Genomic DNA, 26,738 nt, shown 5'->3' with positions numbered 1-26,738 from the left:
TTATTATTCAATTGAACTGTGCACAAGCATTTAGACACTTGCGTTAGCTGCGCTCTGTCCTTGAATGAGCAGGTTTTTTCCCACACATTTAACTGAACCACTCAGGCAATGGCCCAAATTACAACTTAAATCCAAGCAGATATATAGAAATGTACATATTTACAAATAAAGCTTCAGATAACGTGTACATTCTAAGACTCCCCCACCCCCCAACTTCTGTAAATGATAACTTATAAATGAGGCCCTAGGTTTATGTGATCTTTTATGCAAATTGTTAATTCTACCTTGCTCAAGTTAGAGGGATAGTTCACCCAAAAATTTAAATTCTCTCATTATATACTCACCCTCATGTCATCACAGATGTTTATGACTTTCTCTTCTGCAGAACACAAATTAAGATTAATATTAATTAATGTTAACATTTAATATTTTGGCTCTTTAGGTCCATACAATGCAAGTGAAAGGTGATCAGAACATTGAAGCCCAATATTTAAGTCCTTTTTTAAATGTAAATCTACAGTTTCACTTTCATTTTCACATTCACCCACCTACTGTTTGGGGCTGGTGACTGATATTAAAAATTGACTTAAATATTGATCTGTTTCTCACCCACACCTATCATATACCTTCTTAAGATATAGATTTAACCATTGGAGTCATATGCATTACTTTTATGATGCCTTTATGTGCTTTTTGAAAGATCTTGTCACTATTCACTTTTATTTTTTCTAAAAAATCTTCATACACATCTGGGATGGCATGAGAGTGAGTAAATGATCAGAGAATTTGCATTTTTGGGTGAACTAATCCTTTAATGCTATCAAATCTGGTAGATACTTCAATGTTATTAGCATCTAGATGTATTTTTCAAACGCCGTTTTACCTTAACTTTCATGAACAAACAATAATGAAGAATCAAGAACCAACCTCTTTGTTCCTCAGTATCTTCATTTTTCATGACATTTGAACTGCATGATTCTGGATGACTCATGTGATCACTCTCTTCTTTAATAAACATCATTTTACAATGTTTTATCCCGCAGATCTCAGTTATGCAACAGTTATTCCTGTCTGCAAACGCGTCTCTCTCACGTTTAGGATGATGAGAATATTCGCGCTGTTTAAACTGTATTTAGTCCGGATTATGATGAGTTTCATTTAAAATCTGATGTTGGATATTCGTACTTCATATCTCCGGTTTCTGACCATGCCGCTGTCTATTGTCCAATTCTCGGAGGATTAATTATAAACAAACAAACTGGCAACGCTAATATTTGTTCCTGTGAGGCAGCAGATGTCCTAGCCCGCCCTCGCCCTTATCCTAACCATATGGAGCCTGTTAGGCTGAGTAGCCTGCCAGGAACAACACATTGCACCTTTAACGACAACGCTTATTTTTCTTTTTTGCATCATCAGCTTCTTCGTCTTCTTCTTTAGCGGCGGACCGCGAACTACAATAAAGCATTACCGCCATCTACTGTTCGATAAATCAGCCCTTAACCTCTTAATTACTGTATTTCAGCAAGATTTATATTCACAAAGCAAGAGCACTCAGAAAAAGTCTCTGTATATTACGTTTTGTAATACCTATTTTAAGATGTTGATACCCTTTCAAATATGAAAACATAGTTATTTTATTACTAGTTTTTTATACATATTTTTCTATTTTATGCAATTTTTTCACATACTCTAGGCTCCTGTTTTTGTAGGCTATTTACTTTCTCACTTTTAATTCATAAAATTACTGATGCAAATATAAGTAAAGTCTGAAAAAGAGCACAAAAACATTTGATTGATTTAAACGATTTAGCTGTATAATTTTAAAACACAGATTAAAAAAAAAAAAAACCTTACTTCATATTGTGGTCCATAGATGGCATATCTATCTATCATCTAAGCTAATCTATCTATCTATCTATCCATCTATCTATCTATCTCAGGTGGAGCAGTCATTTTAAAAGGGGGGGGGGGGGGCAGAGGTATCATTAGGTGGCTCGAACAGACACAACACTTACAGTGCAGTATTAATATATTACAGTATATACAACAGTAGGTTCCGGTCCTTGAATTGGATTGGATGAGAGACGTTCCATGAGTACTGATGTCTCAGAACATCAACACTTGGACGCTTCACTGTTTGTATCACTCCGCTTTTGTTCGTGCCATTCTAAACTAAAGTGTAAGAGCAGTGCAGGTGTGTTAAGAGCTATATGTCTCTTTACCTTTATTTTTGACATTACAGATTTTAGCCAGCAGGTGGCGGCAAAAGACCATTTTTATGAGTAATATAAGCCCGTTAGGTGATGTGAAGTGAGTCAGTATCAGTCAGTTTTCATTCATCAGCACTCCGTGATCGCTCGTATTACTACTACACTACTAAAGCAAGGAAATAGCTTTAAACGGCTTTAAACGAACAACTTCAGTATTAAGGCTCATCATAGCTGAGAGACACAACAGACTGATTAATTACACAAACTCAAGGCGCTTACTTCTTACCGGAGTCTCCACATTGGAGAGGACATACTGTTCAAAATGGTGGAGGAGATTGCGGTTTCCGCTTGGACGGCTATTTTTCCACTGAGAAAATAGGATGCATTTGACCAAAATGACATTATCATCAGAAAGCTGACTAACACACTACAGCATCTCTGCTTGGGAGTGGCAACAGGTGATCACACTCTCCATCTCTCTCTCCATCTCTCTCTATCTCCCTCCCCCCCCCCCACCCCCACACACACATCCTTGTTTCTCCAATAACTTGTTAGAGACAGCCAAAGCCATGATACTAGTTCTAAAGCAACGGCAGCTGGTCCTGAATAAATTATTTAATCAATTACAATAATGACAATTGTGCATATGCACAATTTACGATTTAAATATAGCCAAGTAACTTGAGTGTTTTGACTACGTTCACCAAAATTTGTTCAGATCCATTTAATTATTTGTTCAGTGACCATTTCTGGTGGTGCCAGAAGGTGGTGACAAATGAGTGTCTTGTGTGAAATGAGTTAGTCACTGAATCAATGATCAGAAGAAAATTGTAATCCTTTAAAATGTGAATTGTCTACAGACCTTCAAAGAGACTTTAGTAAAGGTTTTAAGCATTATAAGAACAAAGAAAATCTATCATTTCCCAACAGTTTCTGAGCTGCTGAGCATGACTGTTATCAAAAGACAACAATAATAGTCTTATAATACGAGTTTCAATCACGTCCGTACATTTTCATGTATAAAAAAGCCTGTCTACATATCTATTGACTTCAGTAAAATACATAAGTGTTCTAAGAATATAGCAGATCTATGTATCTTTTTTCCTACAGTTTGTCAACTGCACACCAACTTAGAGGCAAAAAACAGGAGCTGATATCGACATGCTGATAAATACCTATGTTTGTGTGTTCCTCATCTCTAGATTATTAATTTAGATCAACATCAATGCTGATAAAAAACTTGGATTAATGAGCATTGTTGAAAGCAACTTTGTAGAAATGAACGGAGCCACGTTAATTAGACTGACTGACTGACGGCCTATTATGTAAGGGTTGTTTCGGCTAATGAAACTCACCTGTATTTGGCTGGATGGTTGCTCAATGAGCCCAAAGTAACAAAATGCAAAGAATACGGTGTACAAATCCACCATTTGGACTCGATATGGGTTTAGCTTGAAAAAGTGTGGGGGACCAAATCACCTTTTTAAATTGTAATATGCTTCTATGCCCTTGATCGATCTATCTATCTATCTATCTATCTAATCTTGTTGGGCTCTTCTCATCTGGTTGATGTAGGGGAAGCCTCCTCCACACCACTTAACATCTTGGCCACTGCTTCTTGTTACTTCTATTGAAGGTGGCGCCTACACTCAGATAACAACAGAACTGAAGAGATTCTGCGAGTGTGCCGTTATATACAGTTTTCCCACATTCTGTTGTGTGGCGTCACAATCACTAACTGTGATGAAACAGCTCTTCTCGTTCTTGTTTGCATTCCATATTTGTCATAGAAATGAAATGTTCCTTGAAATGAGTGGAGCACAGCAGCTTATATGTTAAATCTGATAAATGATATCTATTCACTATACTGTCTGTTATTTTGAGCTCTTTTAGAATGTTCGAAGGCTAAATGTAAAAGAAAACGAGAATAAATTATTAATGTAATTATTCACGATAGCAGATCAGTTCTTAAATTCAGTTTTATACACTAAAATGTTCCAGACTTTGCAGGAAATATATAAATATATACTGTAGGTTATCTATTATTAAATGTAGTAGTTTAAATATATTAAACATATGTTACAGAAAAAAGAGAGGTTAACAATTACTATAGTGTCTTTTTTCCCCAGCTTTTAAGGTCATTGTAAATATAATATATAAAGGCTTTTGTGCAGTCCTCATTTAGTGAATGTAACCTTTGTTTAAAATAATAGACTTAGAATATAGGATGAGATCAGGGATATTGTAATGATCCATTAATATCGGTTAATTCATTAATCACTTAATGCATAATGTATCATATCATGTATGTGCACACACAATTAAAACTACCTCTACCTCCTCCTAAAATAGTTAAAATGACCCATAAGTGGGCACATGTATTTTACTCCTTGGATAGCCCAATAAAACAAACTGTATGCCTTTCTAAAAATGTAAAATGTTAATGAAAGTGTGAGATTTAGGACCCAATTTTAAGAGCGCTAAGCCCAGTATTATGCCATAAGTCATAATTGCAAAGTCAATGGGCATGGCCATGAAGTTTTGGTACATTCGTGCAATCATGCGCTAAGTCTAGGAACAAGTGGGTTGGGTCAAGTGCAATTTAAAAAAATATATTCCCAAAAATATTTTGAAATTCAAATTACACTTTAAATGAAACAAAAATATAATCAAAATAATGAAGTGGTCAAACAATCATATACAACTACCTTCCCAAATTTTACCCTCTTCAACTTCTTCCACAGGCCCCTTTTGCAGTGACTTAAAAATCACTCTACAACAACAGGTGGAAAACTACTAATACAAATTAGATTCCCTATCTGTCACTCACTTGACGACACTAGGGGTCACTCTTGGGAGCCCCAAACACCTCTAATCTTTGAGAAAAGGCCAATGGGAATTGGTGAGTGGAATTTGCATGCCACTCCCCCGGACATACGGGTATAAAAGGAGCTGGCTCGCAACCACTCATTCAGATTTTCTCTTCAGAGCCGAGCGGTTGTATTTCAGCGAGCTGAATTCTTCCGCCGATCCATTCACCTCTACAAAAGCTGTTGGATTTATGGCGCATTACAGCAGCTTCTCCCCTTCTTGCACCGGTGGAGTGCAGAGAACGCCCCTGGGCGCTTCAGCAGAATAAAAGAGTATATTCTTCCTCTAAAAGAGTATATTTCACTTCTAAAAGAGTGGCACTCACGGAGAGCATCTTTTTAAAGATGTCTTTCCATTTGTGTATAATTCCTGGTTGCGGTAGTTACCTCTCTGCTTCCGATGGCCACGATCGCTGTCTTACGTGCTTGGGTGCTGCCCATGTGGAGACAGCGTTCGTGGATGGGTCATGTCCTCACTGCGAGAACATGACCATGGCAACGTTGCGGTCACGGCTTTCTTTCGTCAGAGGGAAAGCTACCCCAGCAGCTCCCCGCCTTGGTCCTTCTACCTACGGGTATGAGGCCGTGTCGGTTAGCACTGGGGACCCCAATGGGAGCCGCTCCGCCGGGTAACCCCCCACGGACCTCCCATTCCCCAGTACGCTCGTTGGCCTGGTCGAGTTCTGGGATGAGACCGCCGGCTCGTCTCAGGGTGAGTTAGCGGTCTCATTCGGGGCTCGCGAAGAGGATGAGCTGTCGGTCGCAGCATCAGAGAGTGGGCTCGTCCAGTCTGATGCTGAGGACTCGGCTGGGCTCCCACCTTCGGGTGTGGTCACCCAGTCACAGGCCGACGCGGAGCTGGCGGCCATGCATGCCCGGGCGGCTGCGAGCATCGGGCTGGAGTGGAACCCTCCACTACCCCCTGAAACCTCATGGCTTGACGATTGGTTCCTGGGCCCAGAGCGCTGCTCACGGCCATGCCCCGTCCCAGTCCCTTTCTTCCCGGAGGTGCATGAGGAGCTTACGAGGTCGTGGCGGGCACCTCTCGCTGCCCAGACCCGGTCTCTCAGCTCCTCTGCTCTCACTACCCTCGATGGTGGGGCTGCCAGGGGGTACTCGGCGATTCCCCAGGTGGATAAGGCGGTTGCGGTGCACTTGTGCCCGCAAAACGGCGCCACCTGGTGGAACCGCCCGAGACTCCTGCCCAGGGCCTGTAGGTTTACGTGGTCTCTGGTGGCTAAGGCCTATGGTGCCACTGGACAGGCAGCCTCCATCTTGCACGCCATGGCTCTCCTGCAAGTGCACCAAGCCAAGGCACTAAAAGAACTGCATGAGGGTATTTCTGAATCGGAATTGATGCAGGAGCTGCATTCGGCGACCGATCTTGCTCTCCGGGTGACAAAGGTCACGGCGCGGACTCTCGGGCAGACGATGTCCCCCCTTGTGGTCCAGGAATGCCACCTTTGGCTCAACCTGGTTGAGATGAGGGAGGCTGACAAGGCACAGTTCCTTGATGCCCCCATCTCCCAGGTTGGCCTATTCGGCGACATCGTCGAGGGCTTTGCCCAGCAGTTCTCAGCGGTTAAGAAGCAGACATAGGCTATTCAGCAAGATCCCGCACCTCGTCTGCCTGTCGCCAAGGGTGTCTCCCTGCGGCAACAACACCGGCTCTGCTGCAGCCCACCTTGGTGGCCCGGCCCCGGCGTGGAGCCACCCGCAGGAAGCAGACACCCCCTGTCTCTTGGCCCGCCGCCAAGGACCTGAGGAAGGCTTCGAAGTGCCCCTGAGATGGGCGACCCAGGGACGTGGAGACCCGCTGCATTGAAGGTGGTAAACAGACCACTCCATCCCCCGGTGGAGGACCGGGAGGAGAATCTTTTGCTTCTGTTGATTTCTCCACATGCCCAGAGGGCTGCGGTACCCACATTGTCAAGAAAAGAGTGGTTTCCTCATTCCCTGGGTCACACAACCGGTGCTCACGGCCGTCGTTATCACGACCGCCGGACACCGCACTCTGGTGCCCCGGAAGCGGGCCCCCCCCAGCCCAGCTGTGGCACAAACACACCCACACCAGGGCAGTTTTGATGGACTATGGGAACGATTTCCCTCCTCCCCCCTCCCTGACCGGTCCTATGGTGGGTATCCGGAGACACTTTAAGCACGAATGTTGGAAAAGACAATATGATCTAAAACAGTGCAAAAGCGGGCACAGTCGCCAACAGGATGACCATGGAAATCGCAATGACAACCGAAATTAACTAAATGCTCCGTGTAATCGACCCTCAGAGCACTCTGCGCCTGTTTACCCCACAGAGTGGATCCCGCGCTAGGGATGCCCGCAGAGTACTGAGCCCTCATTATATATATTCTACCTTCTGTTTTGCGTTTTGACGATTCTACCTTGCCCTCCACTGTATATTGATCGTAAACCCTATACATTCTTGGTAGACACTGGCGCTTCTAAAAGTTCCCTGGTGGGGCATTGTTATGAGGGCTAAATTACGGGACGCACCATAAACTCTGTGGGAATTAACGGCATCCCCGTGAAATGTCAAATGACAGCAAAATTGCCCGTTACCACCCCAGACAACCCAACTCTGTTTAAAATGCATGATTTTGTCACTTTACCTGACTCTCCATTCTGCTTACTGGGGCGTGATCTGATGCACAGAATTGGTGCCAAGATATCATTTGAGTCTAACTCTTTGCAACTTATATTTTCTTAAGTGTATTTTCAGTTTGTGTGTACAGGAACCTGTGGTGAAATGCTCAGCTCAACATCTGTGAAGTCTTTTGATGTGAAACAGGAACTACTCAATGTCAACCCAGCATTTTGGGCCACCCACAAAGATGAGGCTGGCCTAGGCCATACGTGGCTAAACTTCGGTCTAACATACCAGTATACTGCAAACAGTACCCACTCTCAAAAGAAAAGGAAGAAGGTATTGGTCCAATAATACAACGGTTGCTGTCACAAGGTATATTGAAACCAACCAATTCACCATATAACACACCAATCAATCCTGTCAAAAAGGCTACTGGTACGTGGCAACTAACACAAGATTTGAGGAAAACTGTATGATTTAATTGTTCCATTGTCTCCTGTGGTGCCAGATGTGTACACAACTATTAATTCTGTTCCAGCAGACCACACATATTTTAATGTTATTGATCTGTGTTCTGCCTTTTTCAGTGTGCCAGTCTCGCCTGTCACACAGTGCCTGTTCGCGTTCACGTACGGAGGCCGTCAAAACACGTGGACAAGAATTCCCCAGGGATTTAGAGGCTCGCCTGCTGTGTTCTCTGCTGTAGTGCACGCTACTTTGAAAGACACCAAGCTGCCACCACAGACCTGTCTGCTGCAATACTCTGATGACATCCTGGTTTCAAGGCATCAAATGACAAGCTGCAATGGGTGAAATTGAGAGTTGACTATCTGGGTCATGAGCTGCAGAAAGGAACAGTTCATCTCTCCACAGACAGAGTCAAAACAATAACCATCTTTCAGCATCCGACAACAAAGACACAAATGCAAAGTTTTCTGGGCCTAGTTAATTATTGTTGAGTCTGGGTCCCGAACTGCTCATTGTACGACAAGATATTGAGAGAGGCCACACTCTCAGGGGCCGAAGAGCCCATAAAATGGACTGCTGAAATGGACATGGCTTTCAAGCGCTTGCGTAACAGTCTAAGTTCCCCAGCAGCTCTAGGTCTGCCAAACTATGGTAAACCTTTCCATCTGTACATGCATGAGGCTGGAGGCACAGCAGCAGCGATTCTCGCCCAGTCCCTTGGTGGAACATATAGGCTGGTGGTGTACTTGTCGAAGACATTAGATGCAGTCGCCAAAGGCCACCCTGTGTGTCTACGGGCAGTTGCTGCTGTGGCATTGATGGTACAAGACGCAGAACGCATTGTGTCCTATCTGTCACTCACTCAATGTTGTGTCGATGTAGTGACACTAGGGGTTGCACTTGGGAGCCCCAAACACCTCTGATCTTTGAGAAAATGCCAGTGTGAATTGCCGTGTGGAATTTGCATGCCACTCCTCTGGACATAGGGGTATAAAAGGAGCTGGATTGCAACCACTCATTCAGGTTTTGCACTGAGGAGCTGAGACAGGGTCCCGGCCATTTCAGCGGGTAGCTCAGCATTGTGGCAAGAGGGACACAACGTCTCATTCCCTCCATCAGGGAACAGAGATAACGACAGTAACCAAGACGTTCCCTATCTGTCACTCACTCGATGTTGTGTCGATGTAGTGACGCTAGGGGTCCCTTTACAAAACGCCACAACCAGCTGAACTGTGTTACGTGGACTGGCGGTGCAGGTGCAGGCAAGCCACTGCGTGCCTCATAGCAAGTGCACCCGGCCCCCACATAGCATTCCTCAATGCCCCACGAACATCGTACGGTCCCTCGTACCCCGGGGACAAGACAAGCTCATAGTGGGAACAGGCCACGCCAGCTGTGGAGGGGACAGCTGCCCCTCCATCCTCTCCTGCAGGAAGGAAAGCACCGACCCGACTGTGCATCTCTGGGGGTCTTCACCTCTGGAAGAATACCAATTCATGAACAAACGCCACTTCAAGGCATACAGCTGCCTTGAAGAGGGAGCCCTGGCCTGAATGATCGTGTCTACCACTGCCAGTGGTAGGCCACTTAGGTCTTCCGCGTCCAGTCCAGGGGCCAAAAATGGAGATTTCAGAGGTCAGAGCACGGGTGCCAGATGGTGCCCCGTCCCTGAGAGAGGAGGTCCTCCCTCAGAGGAACTTGCCAGAGAGGGGCTGTCACGAGGAGCGTGAGCTGGGTGGGCCAGTAGGGCGCCACCAGGATGACCTGTTTCTTGTCCTTGCACAAAGTCTGTGCAAGCAGGCTCACTAGGGGAAATGCATACTTGCGCAGCCCCTGGGGCCAGCTGTTCACCAGTGCGTCTGTGCCGAGGGGAGCCTCGTTCAGGGAGTACCAGAGTGGGCAGTGGGAGGATTCCCGGGAAGCAAACAGGTCTACCTGTGCTTTGCCGAATTGACTCCAAATCAGCTGGACCACCTGGGGGTGGAGTCTCCACTCACCCCTGAGCGTGACATGCCGTGACAGCGCATCTGCTGCGTGGTTGAGGTTGCCCGGGATGTGAGTGGCCTGCAACGACTTCAGTCGCTGCTGACTCCAGAGGAGGAGACGGCGGGCTATTTGCGACATGTGACCCAGCCACCAACATGTGCTTGCCCTGGATCAATGGCCAAAGCCTCCGCAGGGCCAGCAACACCACCAGCAACTCGAGGCAGTTGATATGCCAACGCTGTCGCGGCCCTGTCCAGGAGCCCGCGGCTGCGTGCCTGTTGCATATGGCGCCCCAGCCTAACTTGGAGGCATCTGTCATAACAACGACACAACTGGACACTTGCTCTAAGGGGACCCCCATGGGACCCCCATCCGCAGAAATGCAAGGTCCGTCCAAGGGCTGAACATGCAGATCGGCGTGATGGCCATGCGATGCATGTCACGGTGCCATGCCCATCTCAGGTCTCGAGCCTGAAGCCAGTGCTGGAGCGGTCTCATATGCTTCAACCCGAGCAGCGTGCCCCAGGAGCCTCTGAAACTGTTTCAGTGGGCCTGCCATTCTCCGCTTGAATGACTTCCGGCAACTCAGCACCGACTGCGTGCACTCGTTTGTGAGGCGTGCTATCATAGAGACTGAGTATAACTCCATCCTGAGAAAAGATATGCTCTGAACCGGGGGAGAACTTGCTCTTTTCCCAGCTTACCCAAAGCCCCAATCAGCTGAGGTGCCTGAGCACCAGGTCCCTGTGCGCACATAACAGGTCTCAAGAGTGAACTAGAATCAGCCAGTCGTCGAGATTATTGAGGATGTGAACGCCCACTTCCCTTAGCGGGGTAAGGGCTGCCTCTGCGACTTTTGTAAAGACGCGAGGCGACAGGGACAGACCGAAGGGCAGGACCTTGTACTGATACGCCCAGCCCTCGAAAATGAACCGTAGAAAGGGTCTGTGCTGAGGTAAAACCGAGATGTGGAAGTACATGTCCTTCAGGTCTACCGCCGTGAACCAATCTTGATGCTGGAAGCATGAAAGAATGCACTTCTGAGTCAGTATCTTGAATGGGAGTCTTTGCAGGGCCCGGTTCAGCACTCGCATGTCCAAGATTGGCCGCAACCCACTGCCTTTCTTTGGCACGTTGGAGTAGGGGCTGTAGAACCCCTTCTTCATCTTGGCTGGAGGGACAGGCTCTATCAGGGCAGCGGCATTCTCGCCCCTTACTGAGGTGAAGCGGATGCCACTGAACTGAATCGCTTAGCCGAGTCGGACCGTCCTGGCCAACCAGCGCGACAGGTTGGAGAGCATTAGCCACGCCTCCAAGCTCCGAGCGAGGGGTACTAAGGGGACAATCGTGTCTGACGTATCTGCGGGTGGGACCTCATGGCGGACGGAGCAGGAGCTGCCACGTCGAGGAGCCTCGCGTCCCGAGCTCATGGCTGTGCTGAGAGAAACGTCAAAGCACTTACCTACGTCCACGTGCCCACCATAGGACTGGTCAGCATTGGGGAGGAGGGTGAACATCGACGGGGACCGTACACCATAAGAGTGTTGGGGGAGGTTATATGATGGCCGGGTGCACTGGCTACGAGGCACACAAGGGTCTGCCCTTCTCGCACCGCCAGTCCACGTAACATAGTTCTGCTAGTTGTGCCGTTTCGTATAGGGACCCCTAGTGTCACTACATCGACACAGCGTTGAGTGAGTGACAGATAGGGAACATCCTGGTTACTTTCGTAACCTCCGTTCCCTGATGGAGGGAATGAGACGTTGTGTCCCTCCTGCCACAACACTGAACTACCAGCTGAAATTGCTAGGACTTTGTCTCGGCTGCTCAGCACAAAACCTGAATGAGTGGTTGCAAGCCAGCTCCTTTTATACCCGTATGTCCAGGGGAGTGGCATGCAAATTCCACTCACCAATTCCCATTGGCCTTTTCTCAAAGATCAGAGGTGTTTGGGGCTCCCAAGGGCAACCCCTAGTGTCACTACATCGACACAATGTCTCGTTCCCTCCATCAGGGAACGGAGGTTATGAAAGTAACCAGGACGTTTGCTTGAATGTTTGTAACATAAAATAAACATATTATATGGTTTAAAAAGACAGTTGTAGCAGCTGTTTTAGACATATAAATGACAAGTGTTTAGCCAGTCTCTTTCTATGTAGTAGCTAAACAGTACGACAGCTGATATGGTGAGTTTCAGTTAGTTTTGCATGTTTATACATTGTGTGGATTGAGCAGTAAATTACTTTGAATGCCTGTAACATAAAATAAACATCCTGTGGTTAAAAAAAAGATTATTCAAGCAGCTGTTTTAGGCATGTACTGTAAATGGCATTGCTTAGCCAATCCCTCTGTGTAGCAGCAGCAGCTAAACAGCGGGAAAGCAGATTTGAATTTTAATATTTGCCAGTTGATGACGTCAGACACGAACATTCTAATCAAACCGGGTCCCCAGGGATCACTCTAGTGATGGGAAGATAGGATCATTTTACTGACTTGAATCTTTTAGTCTCATTCAGCAAAATGAACGAATCTTTATTCAAGTCATTTCGTTCATTTGAGCAGAATTAAATTAAAATGTTACATTTTCAACAGCCAAATCCCCCTAACACGTCTACTTATGCAAACTTTGATTATAGTCCCAATAAGGAAAAATTGATAATGCAGCCAAGGACAAATTATGAGAAACAGAAAGATTAGTTCACCTCTGGAATCTTCTTGTCCGAGTCATTCGTTCTTTTTGCACTGCATAGCGTTTACGGCTGTCACGTAACAAAAGAATGAACGACTCGTACCAGATGACTGGAGAGATGAATTAAGAATTTCTGTTTCCTGTATGAGCAATGCATAGCGTATACGGCTTTCACGTGACAAAAGAAAGAATGACTCGGACCAAAGGAGTTGAAAGATGAACTAATCATTTCTGTTACCTGTACAGCGCCTATGCGGTTTTCAAGTAACAAACAAACGGAGGTTGCGTAATGCACATGCGCGGCCAACACAAAATGAACTAATCACTTTCTGAGACTACTCGTTCTTCTGAGTCACATAAAAGATTCCTTCAAAATGAACGAATTGTTCATGAACGACCCATCACTAGACCACTCTGGAAGAATCGATCTAGTGTGATGGTACGTTAGAAAGGGTTAAGAGATTATCCAGTGATTTTTAAAGTTAACATTAACATATTTACACATTTGCTGTATAAATCAAACATAAACACATTTGCCCTGTGTCCAAACTTAGGTTTTATTGAAAGTGAGGGACAGGTCCCCTGCGTATTCTACGCCCATGGCAAATAGTACATGTTTTGTTTTTAACTATTGCTTATTCTAACTCCACTGTCATTTGTAAATATTACATAACCCATTTACTGCTTGAGAGACAGCAATTTCAAGGTCTGAATCAGAAGTGTGTCCTTTTCTCCGCAGATTATGTTTGGCCAGTAGTCTCAGAGTTACCCATTTCTCGCAGCTTTCCCAAAATCTTGTGATATGTCACTCCATTCATAAACATATCATCGATTAGAGATATGTATGGCTTGAGTGAGGCCATTATAACTGGAAATTGTGGCCTACTGAGACTTGACCATGGGACTTTCGGAAGCCCCCTGCTTTTCGGCACTCAGTGTAGCAGAAACCAACTATACATTGCGCACGTGCAAAGCGTGGACATGCAGTAGAAAAACACAGTGGAAAACGGGAAAATAAAGAAAGAAAAAACTTAAATTACACATATTATTTTGTTTTCGTTTTGTTGTTCGTTATATTTTCCATTTCAAGTTGAAAAGAGGGAAAAAACATCAGCTGTCATTTTTTGGTACATACAGAAAAGCAGAAAAACTAAATATTGACTCCTTTTTTCATTTTTGTTTGCCAGATTGAATGGAATAATTGAATGACTCGTCCAAAAGTGGTGAGTTTTGGAGAATAAATGGTAACGAATTTAATATTAACTGAGATGAATTCATCTAAACAATTAAACAGCAGGAAACGTTTATTCTGTCTCACATTGAGAAGATGACGGTACAGGTTGACCCAATCCACAGTGTCCCATAGCTATTTGTCCAATTTCCTATTTTTTACATTTAACATTAAATAGAAATTATGAAAAACAAGTAATTATTTGTTTTTTAATATTGGTTTTGTAAACGAATAAAGAGTCATTTTGATTTTCCGATTTTGAATTCCTAATTGAATATGAAATGAACGAGTTATACACTAATTAAACTGTAATGTGTTGTGTATATTATGTTTCTGTGCTGAAGCGCCACCTATAGCCACTAGAAGTCCCCTCGTGCTCACACATCTCTGACACCCTTTCTACATGACAGAATTTGTATGATTTACAAGTATTTACATTGTTTACATTGTTATGTATAACAAGCGCTAAAAACGTACTGTCTCTTTAAGATGTACGGCTGTTCAGCGAGCAAATGTGTTTATGGTTGGGCGAACATTAAGGAGAGAGAAGTAGCATGGTTGTTTTTACCTCATACAGTATGTGCATTGTGTGATTATAATTATAATTATTATTATTATTATTTTGATCAACAACTGACTGTAAATAACAGATAAGATATTAAAAGAGACATAATGAAATTAAAATATGTGTGTGGATCTCATATTTGGACACTAAACAAACAAGTCAAAGCAAACTTTAATCCCATAATGTGTATTTATTTACATGTACAAATATTTTTTGTACAAATTCTCAAATTCAAATCAAGCTCTCAACTTTCAATCTGACATAGGAAATTCCTGTGACATTTAAGATGTACGGCCCGTGTGAGACAATTTCCCAGTCAAGTGTGCAGAATTCATTACGCGTCCAGACACTTCAGTGGCACTCAGATTTTCGGATATAGGCAGAGGTTGACTGGCCATCGGGAGAAGCAGGACTTTTCCTGTTGGGCCGGATGCTAAACGGGGCTGCAATATGATGAAGGATGTCGCGAGATGCTGAGGTGAGACGAGTGATAATCCCTCATTTGACAAACATACAGAACAGCACAATAGCTTCAATCTATTTCACTTCCACAACAGAAAAAGAAAATGGTGGGCCCTTTCCATCTGAACTGCGATAAGCATTAGCAAATAGTCATCTTTGCTTGCTAGTTAGCTGAATCGCCTGGAAAAGCAATAATTCAACTTAAAATCCTATTTTTTGCATTGTTATCCTTCTTTAGCAAGGTATGTGAGGGAGGAGTAAATATTTTTAAATAATGCAAGAATTTCTTGCACATATTTGTATTGCCATATAAATACATATTGAAGCAATATAAAAGAGCGGGAACGCTGAGGTACAGTAGATGCTGCTCAACACAGCAGACGAGGCAAAAGGCCGCCATTTTAATGACACCGCTATAAATAAGTCCTTAGAATTTTTATGTATATATACAATATAATTTTCTACAATATACTTCAAAATAAGACTTTTATTCACAAAATGAATATTTAAGATTTAAAGAATCATAGTTTAATAATCACTTTTATGACTTGGTGAGGAGACTTCACAGCTCTTGAGGACAATACCAAGCAATTTCATCCTGAGAAGTATGTAACCTATGCCAGAACAGAGCTCTTTTACAGATCTGCTTGAATAGGTGATGCAATTACATGTTTCACTTTGTCAAGTTTAATCAAATCAAAATCTAATCAAAGTAAATTCTTCTCTAATACTATTCTTCTTTTGCACAGATTTAACTCTGCCCACAACCAGTCAGCGACCTGTGACCTTCCTTAGGAAAGAGGAGCAGTGACTACTGATGTCCCTCCAGATGTCATCAGAAGTCATAATTTATTATTATTATTTAAAGGAGTTATTTTGCTGAATGTCCAGATTGTGCTTTTCTATTGTTACGGATCATGCCTCTGTAGTTCCTCCAGCTCACCACCAGAGGGCTCCATCATCCAGGTATTGACTAACTCTCTGGACACCATTTCCCATAATCCCCGTACCTGACACTGATTACCTGCTCACCTGTTTCTCATTAATTCAGCTATTTAAGACTCTCTCTCATTGCGAAATCTTGTTTCGCCCTGGCTGACATTTCTGAGCGTTATTTAAGTTTACTACCTTACCTGTATATGATCCTGGACTGTTTATCCTGTTTTGACCCATTGCTGCCTGCCTACTGTTACTGCTTTGTTTACCTGGATATAACCTGTGATTGTCTGCCGCCTGCCCTGACCTCTTGCCTGTTTATTGACTACCTCTCTGGATTGCCTTGGATATTACTATTGCTGGTGATTGACCCCTGCCTGTCTGTATTACTATGTTTATTGTTATTAAAGCTGCACATGAATCTCAACAATGTTGACTCATCATTACATCTAAACAGCTTGGACATTCAGCAAAATATTTCCTTTTGTGTTTCATGAAAAATAGAAAATCGTGTGGATCAGTAAATGACCTTCTTCACTTTGAGTGAACTGTTCCTTTAAAGAAAGATTTAATCCAAAAATTACATTTCTGTCAAGATTTACTCACCCTCATGTTGTTCCAAACACATATGCCTTTCTTTAGCAGAACACAAAAGGAGAAATCGTCTAGGTTACTGTTGTAACCCCCATTCCCTGATGGAGGGAACGAGACGTTGTGTCGATGTAGTGACACTAGGGGTCGCCCTTGGGAGCCCCAAACACCTCTGATCTTTGAGAAAAGGCCAATGAAAATTGGTGAGTGGAATTTGTATGCCACTCCCCTGGACATACGGGTATAAAAGGAGCTGATATGCAACCACTCATTCAGGTTTTGTGCTGAGGAGCTGAGACAGAGTCCCGGCAATCACAGCGGGTAGTTCTGTGTTGTGGCAGGAGGGACACAACATCTTGTCACCTCCATCAGGGAACGGGGGTTACAACAGTAACCTAGATGTTCCCTATCTGTCACTCACTCGACGCTGTGTTGATGTAGTGACACTAGGGTCCCTATACGAAACGGCACAAACAGCTGAACTGTGTTACGTGGATCGGTGGTAGGGGTGCAGGCAGGCCACTGCGTGCCAAGTAACAAGTGCACCAGCCAAATCGTAACCTTCCCAACGCTCTGTGTATGTCTTAAGGACCCTTGCCCCCCGAAAGCATAAAATGGGGGGTCAGACATGCCCACAATGGGAACAGGCCATGCCAGCTGGGTCGGCCTTTTCTCTTCTTTCCTCTCCCAGAGAAAGAACTCGCTTGGTTCCAGCTGGGGCCAAACGTATTCACATCGGGGTAGGTGTCCTGGAAAAAGACACCTCAGAGACCACACCATGCCTGAAGGGGAGGTAATTGTGTGGACATACGTCACATGGTTTTACAGAGTCTTGTCGGCAGTGTTGCATGTGGAGAAGTCCCTGTGGTAGGTCCTACCCAGAGGGGATGGACCGCTACAAACATGGTGACTGGTGGCAGAGGGGACTCTGCCCAAGGGGAGACACGGGTCTACCGTCAGGGAGACTGTACCATGGAAGATTATGTCATAGGGGTTACTGACAGGGAACCAATGCATATGGGACACCTATCCCAGTACAGGGGCTGACCTGAAGAGGGCATGCTTACACAATTACTGGGCCTGGCATCAAATTCCTCCGCCGAATTTGCTTGCCGCAGGTGCTGAGGGAGAAATCCAGAGTTCACCAATCCCGGGAACTCACGTGGATGAAAGAGCGCACGTCTTCCCCTGGCGAAGGGGAAAAGCGCTTGTGTGTCAGCGGTACACCCGGCCAGTTGTCTTGCCACTTACCAGTTCGTACCTGACAACACACGGGACGTAACCGGCTCAACCCAGAGATTGTAGAACCTCACGAAGGTATTGGGTGTTGCCCAGCCCGCTGCTCTACAGATGTCTGTTTGAGAGGTGCCATTGGCCAAGGCCCAGGAGGAGGCTACGCTCCTAGTAGAGTGCACTTGTAGTCCCAAAGGGGACGGCGCACCCCGGGCCTGGTGTGCCAATGCGATGGCGTCCACAATCCAGTGGGCAATCCTCTGTTTGGAGACAGCGTTCCCCTTCTGCTGTCCCCCAAAACAGACAAAGAGCTGCTCGAAGCATGTAAAGCTCTCCATGCGGTCCAAATAGATACACAAAGCACGTACCAGACACAGCAACGACAAGGCTGGGTCTGCCTCCTCCTGGCCCAGCTCTTGTAGGTTCACCACCTAATCTTTAAAGGGGGTAGTGGTAACCTTGGGCACATAGCCCAGCCAGGGTCTCAGGATCTCGTGAGAGTACGCTGGATCGAACTCTAGGCATGTATCGCTGACAGAGAATGCTTGCAGGTCCCCAACCCTCTTGATGGAGATGAGCGCAGTCAGGAGGGCCATCTTCAAGGAGAGGGCTTTCAGCTCAACTGACTCTAAGGGCTCGAAAAGGGGCTCCCTGTATGCCCAGCAGGACCACAGAGAGGTCCCATGAAGGAGTGAGGTGTGGCCTAGGAGGATTCAACCTCCTGGTGCCTTTAAGGAACCTGATGATCAGGTCGTGCTTCCCTAATACTTACCGTCCACAGCATCGTGGTGTGCCGCTATAGTGGCTACTTACACCTTCAAGGTGGAGGGGGACAGCCGCCCCTCCAACCTCTCCTGCAGGAAGAAAAGCACCGACCCGACTGCACAAATCTGTGGGTCTTCGCCTTGGGTAGAACACCAATTCATGAATAGGTGCCACTTCAAGGCGTACTGGCCTGAGTGATAGTGTCTACCACTGCGGGTGGTAGACTGCTCAGATCTTCTGCGTCCTGTCCAGGGGCCAAATGTGGAGGTTCCAGAGGTCTAGTCGCAGGTGCCAGATCGTGCCTTGTCCCTGAGAAAGAAAATCCTTCCTCAGGGGAATTTGCCAGGCAGGGGCTGTCACGAGGAGTGTGAATTCCGAGAACCAAGTCTGGGTGGGCCAGTAGGGCGCTACCAACAGGACCTGTTCCTCATCCTCCCTGTCCTTGCACAACATCTGTGCAAGTAGGCTCACTGGGGGAAAAGCATACTTGTGCAGACCCCAGGGCCAGCTGTACACCAGTGCGTCCGTGCCGAGGGGGGCCTTGGTCAGGGAATACCACAGCGGGCAGTGGGAGGATTCCCAGGAGGCAAACAGGTCTACCTGTGCCTCGCCGAATTGACTCCAAATAAACCGGACCACCTGGGAGTGGAGCCTCCACTCTCCCCTGAGCGTCACGTGCCGTGACAGCTTGTCCGCTGTGCGATTGAGTTCGCCGGGTATATGAGTGGCCCGCAGCGACTTGAGCCACTGCTGGCTCCAGAGGAGGAGATGGCAGGCGAGTTGCGACATGCGGGGCAAGTGCAACCTGCCTTGGTGGTTTATGTACGCTACTATTGCCATGTTGTCCGTCCAGACCAACATGTGCTTGCCCTGGATCAATGCCCGAAGTCTCCACAGGGCTAGCAGTACCACGAGGAACTCGAGGCAGTTGATGTGCCAATGCAAACGAGTGCCTGTCCAGGAACCTGCGGCTGTGTGCCCATTGCAAATGGCGCCCCAGCCCGACTTGGAGGCATCTGTCATGATGACGACTCGCCTGGAGACCTGCTCTAGGGGAACCCTTGCCCGTAGAAATGCCAGGTCCATCCAAGGGCTGAACAAGTGGTAGCATATCGGTATGATAGCCACGTGATGCGTGCCGCAGTGCCATGCACATCTCGAGACTCAAGTCTGAAGCCACTGCATCAACCCGTGGGGCGTGACCGCCGCCGAGGATGCCATATGCCCCAGGAGCCTCTGAAATTGTTTCAGTGGGACCGCTGTTCTCCCCCTGAATGTATTCAAGCAATTCAGCACCGACTGAGCACGCTCGTTCGTGAGAAGAGCAGTCATAGCGACCGAGTCCAACTCCACCCCGAGAAAAGAGATGCTCTGCGCCGGGGTGAGCTTGCTCTTTTTGCAGTTGACCTGAAGCCCTAATCGGCTGATGTGGCTGAGCACCAGGTCCCTGTGTGCACACAACAGATCTTGAGAGTGAGCTAGGATCAGCCAGTTGTCGAGATAGTTGAGAATACGGACGCCCACTTCCCTTAGCGGGGCAAGGGCTGCCTCTGCAACTTTCATGAAGACGCGAGGCGACAGGGACAGACCGAAGGGGAGGACCTTGTACTGGTATGCCCTACCCTCGAAGGCAAACCGAAAGAGCGGTCTGTAGCTGAGCATCCTCAGCCTGCCACAACCGCCTGTGTGTGGGTGTGTGTGTGTCACGGCCGGGTGCACGGAGGCGGGAAACCCACACCTGCAACGCGCTGGCCGCGAATGCTCGACGCACATTCAAGGCATCGACTGTATGACCCAGAGAGTGAGGAAAGCACTCTTTTTTGAAAATGTGGGTACCATATCCCTTCGGATGTGCGGAGAACTCAACAAAAAAGGAAACCAAGGATTCTCCCTCTGGCCCTCCATTGGGGGATGGAGTGGTCTGTCTACCACCTCCAAATGTGGCGCGAGTCTCCTCACCTCTGGGTCGCCCGTCTCAGGGACGCTTAGAAGCCTACCTAGGGTTCTTGGTCACGGGCCATGAGACGGGGGCATCAACTTCCTGCGGGGAGCTCTACGCCGGGGCCGAGCCACTGGCTCAGGCTGCGGTGGAGCCGATGTCACCGCTGCAGGAAGGTCGCCACAGTGACGGGCAGACAGGGTGCGCGATCTTGAACCTCAATGGGGCAAGATGTGCTGGATGGCCTCCGTCTGCTGCTTTACCATCGAAAACTGCTGTGTGAAGTCTTCTACGGTGTCACCAAAAAGGCCAGCCTGGGAAATGGGGGCGTCAAGGAAGCGAACCTTGTCGGCCTCCCTCATCTCGACCAGGTTGAGCCAAAGGTGGCGCTCCTCGACCACTAACATGGACATCGCCTGCCCAAGAGCCCGCGCTGTGATCTTCGTCGCACGTAGGGTGAGGTAGGTCACCGAGCGCAACTCCTGCATTACTCCTGGGTTAGGACCACCCTCGTGCAGCTCTTTCAATGCCTTGGCCTGGTGGACCTGCAGGAGGGCCATGGCATGCAGAGCAGAGGCGGCCCGCTCCGTGGCACTGTAAGCCTTCGCCGTCAGAGATGATGTAGTCTTACAGGCCTTGGATGGGAGCCTAAGATGGTTCCACCAGGTGGCGGCGCTCTGTGGGCACAAGTGCGCCACAATCGCCTGCTCTACTTGGGGAAGGTCCATGTAGCCCCTGGCCGCCCTGCCGTCGAGGGTGGTGAGAGCAGCAGAACTCGAAAGCCCAGTTCGGACAGTGAAAGGTGCCCACCACGACTTTGCGAGCTCCTCATGCACTTATGGGAATAAAGGCACTGGGGCGGAGTGCGGCCGTGAGCGGCATTCCGATCCCAGGAACTAATCATCAAGCCGCGAGGGTTCAGGGCAGGGTGGAGGGTTCCACTCTAGCCTGATGCATGCGGCAGCCCGGGCAAGCATGGCCGTCAGCTCGGTGTCAGCCTCAGACTGGGCGACCACACCCGAAGGCGGAAGCCCATCTGAGTCCTCCGCATCAGACTGAAGCAGCCTGCTTTCCGATGCTGCTATCGAGATCTCATCCTCTTCCTGAGCGCCAAATGAGAGGTTGAACCCACTCTGAGGCGGGCTGCCTGACTCATCCCGGAATTCAACCAGGGTGCATGAGCATGCTGGGGAATTGGAGACCTGTGGGGATTCACCCGGCAGAGTTACTTCCATTAAAGTTCCCAAATCACCCAAATAAAGCCCAAATAAAGTGAGTCTCATTATACTGCCATTTCATGGAAAAGACATTCTTTTAATTTATCTTTTTGTATGAATGAGAAAATCATGACAGAAATTTCATTTTTTGGTGAATTATTCCTTTTAAGTGGTGACGGTCACATGATACAAGTCAGACTTAAATTCAGTGCTTGTAAAAGGTGTTCAACCCCCATGAAAGTTGTTTTATTGATTTACAACATTGAATTACAGTAAATTTGTTTGGCTTTTTAGATGCTGATCCATGAAGACTTTGGGTGTTTTCCGAACATCACTTTTGGGCCCCTGAAGGTCACTGCGGGAAGGGGACGCCACTCGAATGGTCGTTCCAAACGAAAGTACAAAAAAATACAAATAAAATGTTGACACGAAGAAGCCTTTTACAAGACTTTTAGCAAAGGGTACATTCTTACAGTTCTTTCATGCTCCCTTCAGAGTGCCCACATCAAGATATCTCTCCTTCCAAGTGAGAAGGGAATAGGAATGATCACTTTCAACCGGAATTCACCCTTTCATGTCAATGTCAAAACACATTTTCTCATGAGAGTAAATTCAGTACAATTATTAAACACAATACTTGACTGCATAAGTATTTACCCACTTTAAGTCATTGTTCAGTATAAACACATTTGGCAGCAACTACAGTCTTAAAATTTGTGGATGGGTCTCTGTCAACTTTGCCTGTCCACTGCTGGACCTGATTTATGCTTATCAATAATCTTTTTTTGGAGTTGCTTGTAGTGCTATTTTGTCTTCATGGTGTTTTTCCCAAGATATTGACTCAGCAGTAAGTGGATTTTCCAGATACAGGTGTATTTATACTGCAATCACTTGAAACACCTTGACTGTACACGGATCTCCATTGAGTGAATTCTAAAACCAGTTGGTTGCACCAGTGATACTTATGCATTTTTTGTGTTTAATATTTCTAAATGTATACTTATTGGTAGAACTGTGTTTTGACTGTGACATCAAAGAGTCTTTTTTTCTGTTAATCAGTAACTAAAAAGCCAAATTCATTGTAATTCAGTGAAGAGTACCTAAAAAAAGTATATTTAAAAAAAAGTAAAATAAACATTAACTTATATATATGTTATGTCAGTTCACAGCTTTATGCAGTATTATGAAGCCTCGGGCAAACATTTACAGTAAATACAGCATGCCTGAAAATTTGGAAGACAGCCTTGTCCAAAAGCGTGTCAAGAAAGCTCACCAAAGGAGAAAAGGCTGCTGATGTCAAGATTTATAGTGAAAAATGGGGTACATTTTGGTCTGTTCTCACCCAAAACCGATCAGATCGCTTCAGAAGACAAATTAAACCACTGGAGTCATATGGATTACCTTTATACTGCTTTAATATCCTTACTGTAGCTTGAAAAAGCTTGTTCCATTCACTTGCATTGTGTAGATATATTCACATCATATCTCTGTTGGGCCTCATGTATTCAGATAGAAGACAAAGGCAGGCCTAACAGTCATAAAAACATAACTCAAGCCCCCACCTTCTAAGTCGTAAATTTTACTGATAAAAATCGCGCCAAAATCAAACAAAGGGAGTCCAAAACAGACTACAGATCCATGAAGCCTTGCTCACTAAAGGATCGAGCTCTCAACTCCTATTGGATGAGACACACAACAGAACGTCCCTCAAACATGACATCATCAGGAGTTGAAATAATTCTGAAATGCATCCAGAATTTGTTTCCAGTGACTTAGTTCACCGAATACGGACGTAGCTTTTTGCTGCTCTCAAGTGCAACCTCATGGCACAAGGAAATAATGTCCAACTTGAAACTGTAGCCATACAATCTCCATCTCAATGGACGAGTTGAGATTACTCTGTGTTCAACCGAACACTCTAACAGATCCAAAGGAAACCGCCGAGCAATTCGCATCTTCATCTGTTGGCCTACAGAAGTGAAGAGATTAAAGATTTCTCTTCCATCTTCAATCAAGTCAACATTTCTGAGTTCTCCGCCAGCCCGCCGACAATCAACAGCCATACCGCCCGCCGACAGTGCGAGGAAACAGCCTCCCGTCATCACACGAGCCTCAAGGAACCGGGTCAAAGTTAAAGGACGGAGGAAAACACATTCTATCTGTGTCCTCATGCGATTCAAGTAAGAGGTTACGTCTGGGCAGAGATAGAATATTATAGTGTGTTATTCTTGTGTTTCAAGGTTTTTGCTTGTACAGTTTATGGACCGCCATGTCCGCTCATTATTAATACTCAGGGTATTAATTATCACAAATTTGTTTTGCTGTATTGTGGTCCAACCAAATTGGATTGTTGTGCATTTTCACCATCGCGGGTGAGACAAAAACTGAGTTCATCCATTAGAGTCAAATAACGCAGGACTTTTACGAGCCTCACACACACACACACACTGTCACACACACACCTTCTGTGTTATAGGATTATTTTTATTTCCATATCTAATCATGTCACTGTTTAGTTTGTAGTTGTAAGTCGAAAGTTTATTGACTGCATTGTATTAATTATTAATTGATATTACTGCATAAATAAACTTTGTTTATATTACAAAGAGAAGTGTATTGAGACTGTTTTAATATTTGGTTACTAGTCCCTGATTCCAGGGTGGTGCCCCGTCAATGTTAATCCTTATTAATATTCTATTGATTTTTGATAATTGATAATTATCTTTGATTGAATTTGAATGATCAATAAGCTAGTGTTAATTTGAATTAATGTTTCATCGATGTTAACAAATAATGATTATCTTTGATAATTGTTGATTTAAAGGATTAAAAAAAGCTAACATTGATTCTCATCAATGTTCTATTGATTTTAATAATTAGTAATTATCTTTGATATTTATTAATTATTGCTAATAACCAAACTTGCTCCTAAACGTAGCACACTACATTTACTGGAGTCCCATATGAGGTTTTAATGAGTTAGATTCAATTAATTAATTTAAATATTAATTAATGACTACAGAAAAATTATTAATTATTTCTGATAGTAACACTGATCTAAACAACCGGTAAAGCCCTACATAATAATTGGTGCCCTGTGTGAGGCATCCTACATGCCAGTTCTGTCACAGTGTGTATGCATAAGAATCCAAAGTAATAATTTGAATCCTTACTTCAAATTTTGGTTCTGTTTGACAATTTACTTCTCGAAACTTGCCAAACATAAGCCAGTGTGGTGTGAAAGTGCTCTTAAGAGTGAATTAGGGGTTGGTAAATTTACTATAGTCTGCTTAAAACCTGCTGTTGTTGTTATTTAACTCCTAACGCTTTCATCTAAATGTTACAGAGAGGTGCCAAGTCACTTCATTGACATCCACCAAAGAGAGAACACAGTGAAATTTGCACATTACATAACAGTAGACCCTAAGCCACAGTTCGAAGCCTCTCAACTGTGCTTTTGTGTTAGCATTATATCAACTGTAAAACAACAAGCTGTCAGAGCCACTATCACAAGAATTTTTACGGCCCCAGTAAAATGAGTCACCAATCGCCCTGCGTGACTGGAGCTGAAGCTCCACAGAGGTTAGTCGACCCAGCACTGCAAGATGTAGTTGCTGCTGTCCTTCGTCTCTCCATAGAGGAGAGGGATAACCTTAACTGCTACAATATTAGTCGTTGTGATGAAGCATTGCAGGAACTAGTTGATTATGTCAACAACCCGGTCGGGAAGCCAATGCACACAATCCTGGACCTTGTGGGCCAAATGTTCCTTCTTCATCACCGCAAAACCCAACTGCAAACCGCCGAGCACCAGGCCCAGCTCGCCCAGCTGCAGAGCAGCTACAATGTGGTGCAGAGGGAAAATCTCAGCCTGCACCAAGAAATTAGGTGCACTCAAGCTGAGAAAGTCCAGGCACAGGAAGATAATGCCCGGATGCAGGAGGAAAACGAAGCCCTGCGCAGGCAGCTTCAAGCTGCCCAGCTAAAAGTAGAGTCAGATCAGGTAAGTGCAGCTGAAACACACAGCACAACATCTGACATAGAAGAGGGCCGCCTTTTTAGTGCTACATGTAGAAATGTGCCCCTGAGAAACCCAGAAACACACAATAGGAGCCGAGCTGCCCCTAGTGGTACAGTCTCTGACTTTGTCCTCCAAGACACCTTTCAAAATCCTCCAGCGGCCAGCTGGTTGGATGCAGGTGCCCCTCCTTATAGTTGCCCCCCCAGTCAGTTTTCAGTCACGCCACTTTGCGTTTCAAACCGATTGATTCCACACCACAGAGGGGGGACAATTATTTTCAAGCCCAGAGTGATGTAAGTGGCTCGAATATCCCATTAGCCAGGGAGCTGTACGCAACCCGGGGTCCACCCCCACATGTCGACTGGACTCCTTCCCCACCACGAAGGGGAGGAAGTCGTCCTCATCGCTATAGCGATCCGAGTGACTATGATGTTTCGGATGACTCGGACGACCCGTAGTCATACCGACACCAACGCTTGCGAATCCGACAACTCGAGTCCCTCGCAGGGGACATAAAACGCTTTGACCCAAATATTCGAGATTCAAACATCGACAATTATCTTAGGGAAATTGAGCACTGCCTGATTGATTTGCCTTACGCTTCGTCGCATGAAAAACTCAAGCTTATATGGAAGACCACGGTAAGGAGTGTCCATGCGTTCATGGAAATGCTACCGACTGGTACACGAAACCGCTACTCAGCTCTGTGTAAAGCCCAACGCGAGGAGTATTCGCTGTATGTCGACGAAGCCTCCACTACCATAGCTGCTTTCGCCATCACCCAGAAGAGGCACGAGCCGCCGCGTGAATATTTTAGATGCCTGAGAACCACGTATTTCCAAGGAGGTAACGCACCAGGTCTGGAGGAGGAACGAGTTTTCAAGTCTCTTTTCCTTCACAACCTCCACGAGTGCGTGCGATATGACGTCACAATGCACTGCAGAATGGG

The 26,738-nt window shown here is 45.8% G+C and overlaps 1 protein-coding gene across 3 annotated transcripts in view; it reads right to left on the bottom strand.

Moving 5' to 3' along the window:
- The window catches only part of LOC127440836 (gastrula zinc finger protein XlCGF49.1-like), an 88,123-nt gene that overhangs the window by 20,931 nt on the left and 40,454 nt on the right, over nucleotides 1-26,738 (bottom strand). Inside the window, exon 1 of one of the 3 annotated variants that reach the window (XM_051697799.1) lies at nucleotides 928-1,418. The exons of 1 other annotated variant lie outside the window; for it this stretch is intronic. In XM_051697799.1, the coding sequence (XP_051553759.1) occupies nucleotides 928-1,021 (94 nt within the window). In that variant the 5' untranslated portion in view covers nucleotides 1,022-1,418. Of the gene's footprint in view, nucleotides 1-344; nucleotides 377-927; nucleotides 1,419-26,738 lie in introns of those variants that run through there. One more of the 3 variants, XM_051697800.1, reaches the window with a different exon arrangement.

This window comes from Myxocyprinus asiaticus, chromosome 5 (genome assembly GCF_019703515.2).
Source record: "Myxocyprinus asiaticus isolate MX2 ecotype Aquarium Trade chromosome 5, UBuf_Myxa_2, whole genome shotgun sequence".
In the NCBI taxonomy this organism is placed as follows: domain Eukaryota; kingdom Metazoa; phylum Chordata; class Actinopteri; order Cypriniformes; family Catostomidae; genus Myxocyprinus; species Myxocyprinus asiaticus.
This window is presented reverse-complemented; position numbering and strand designations above follow the sequence as displayed.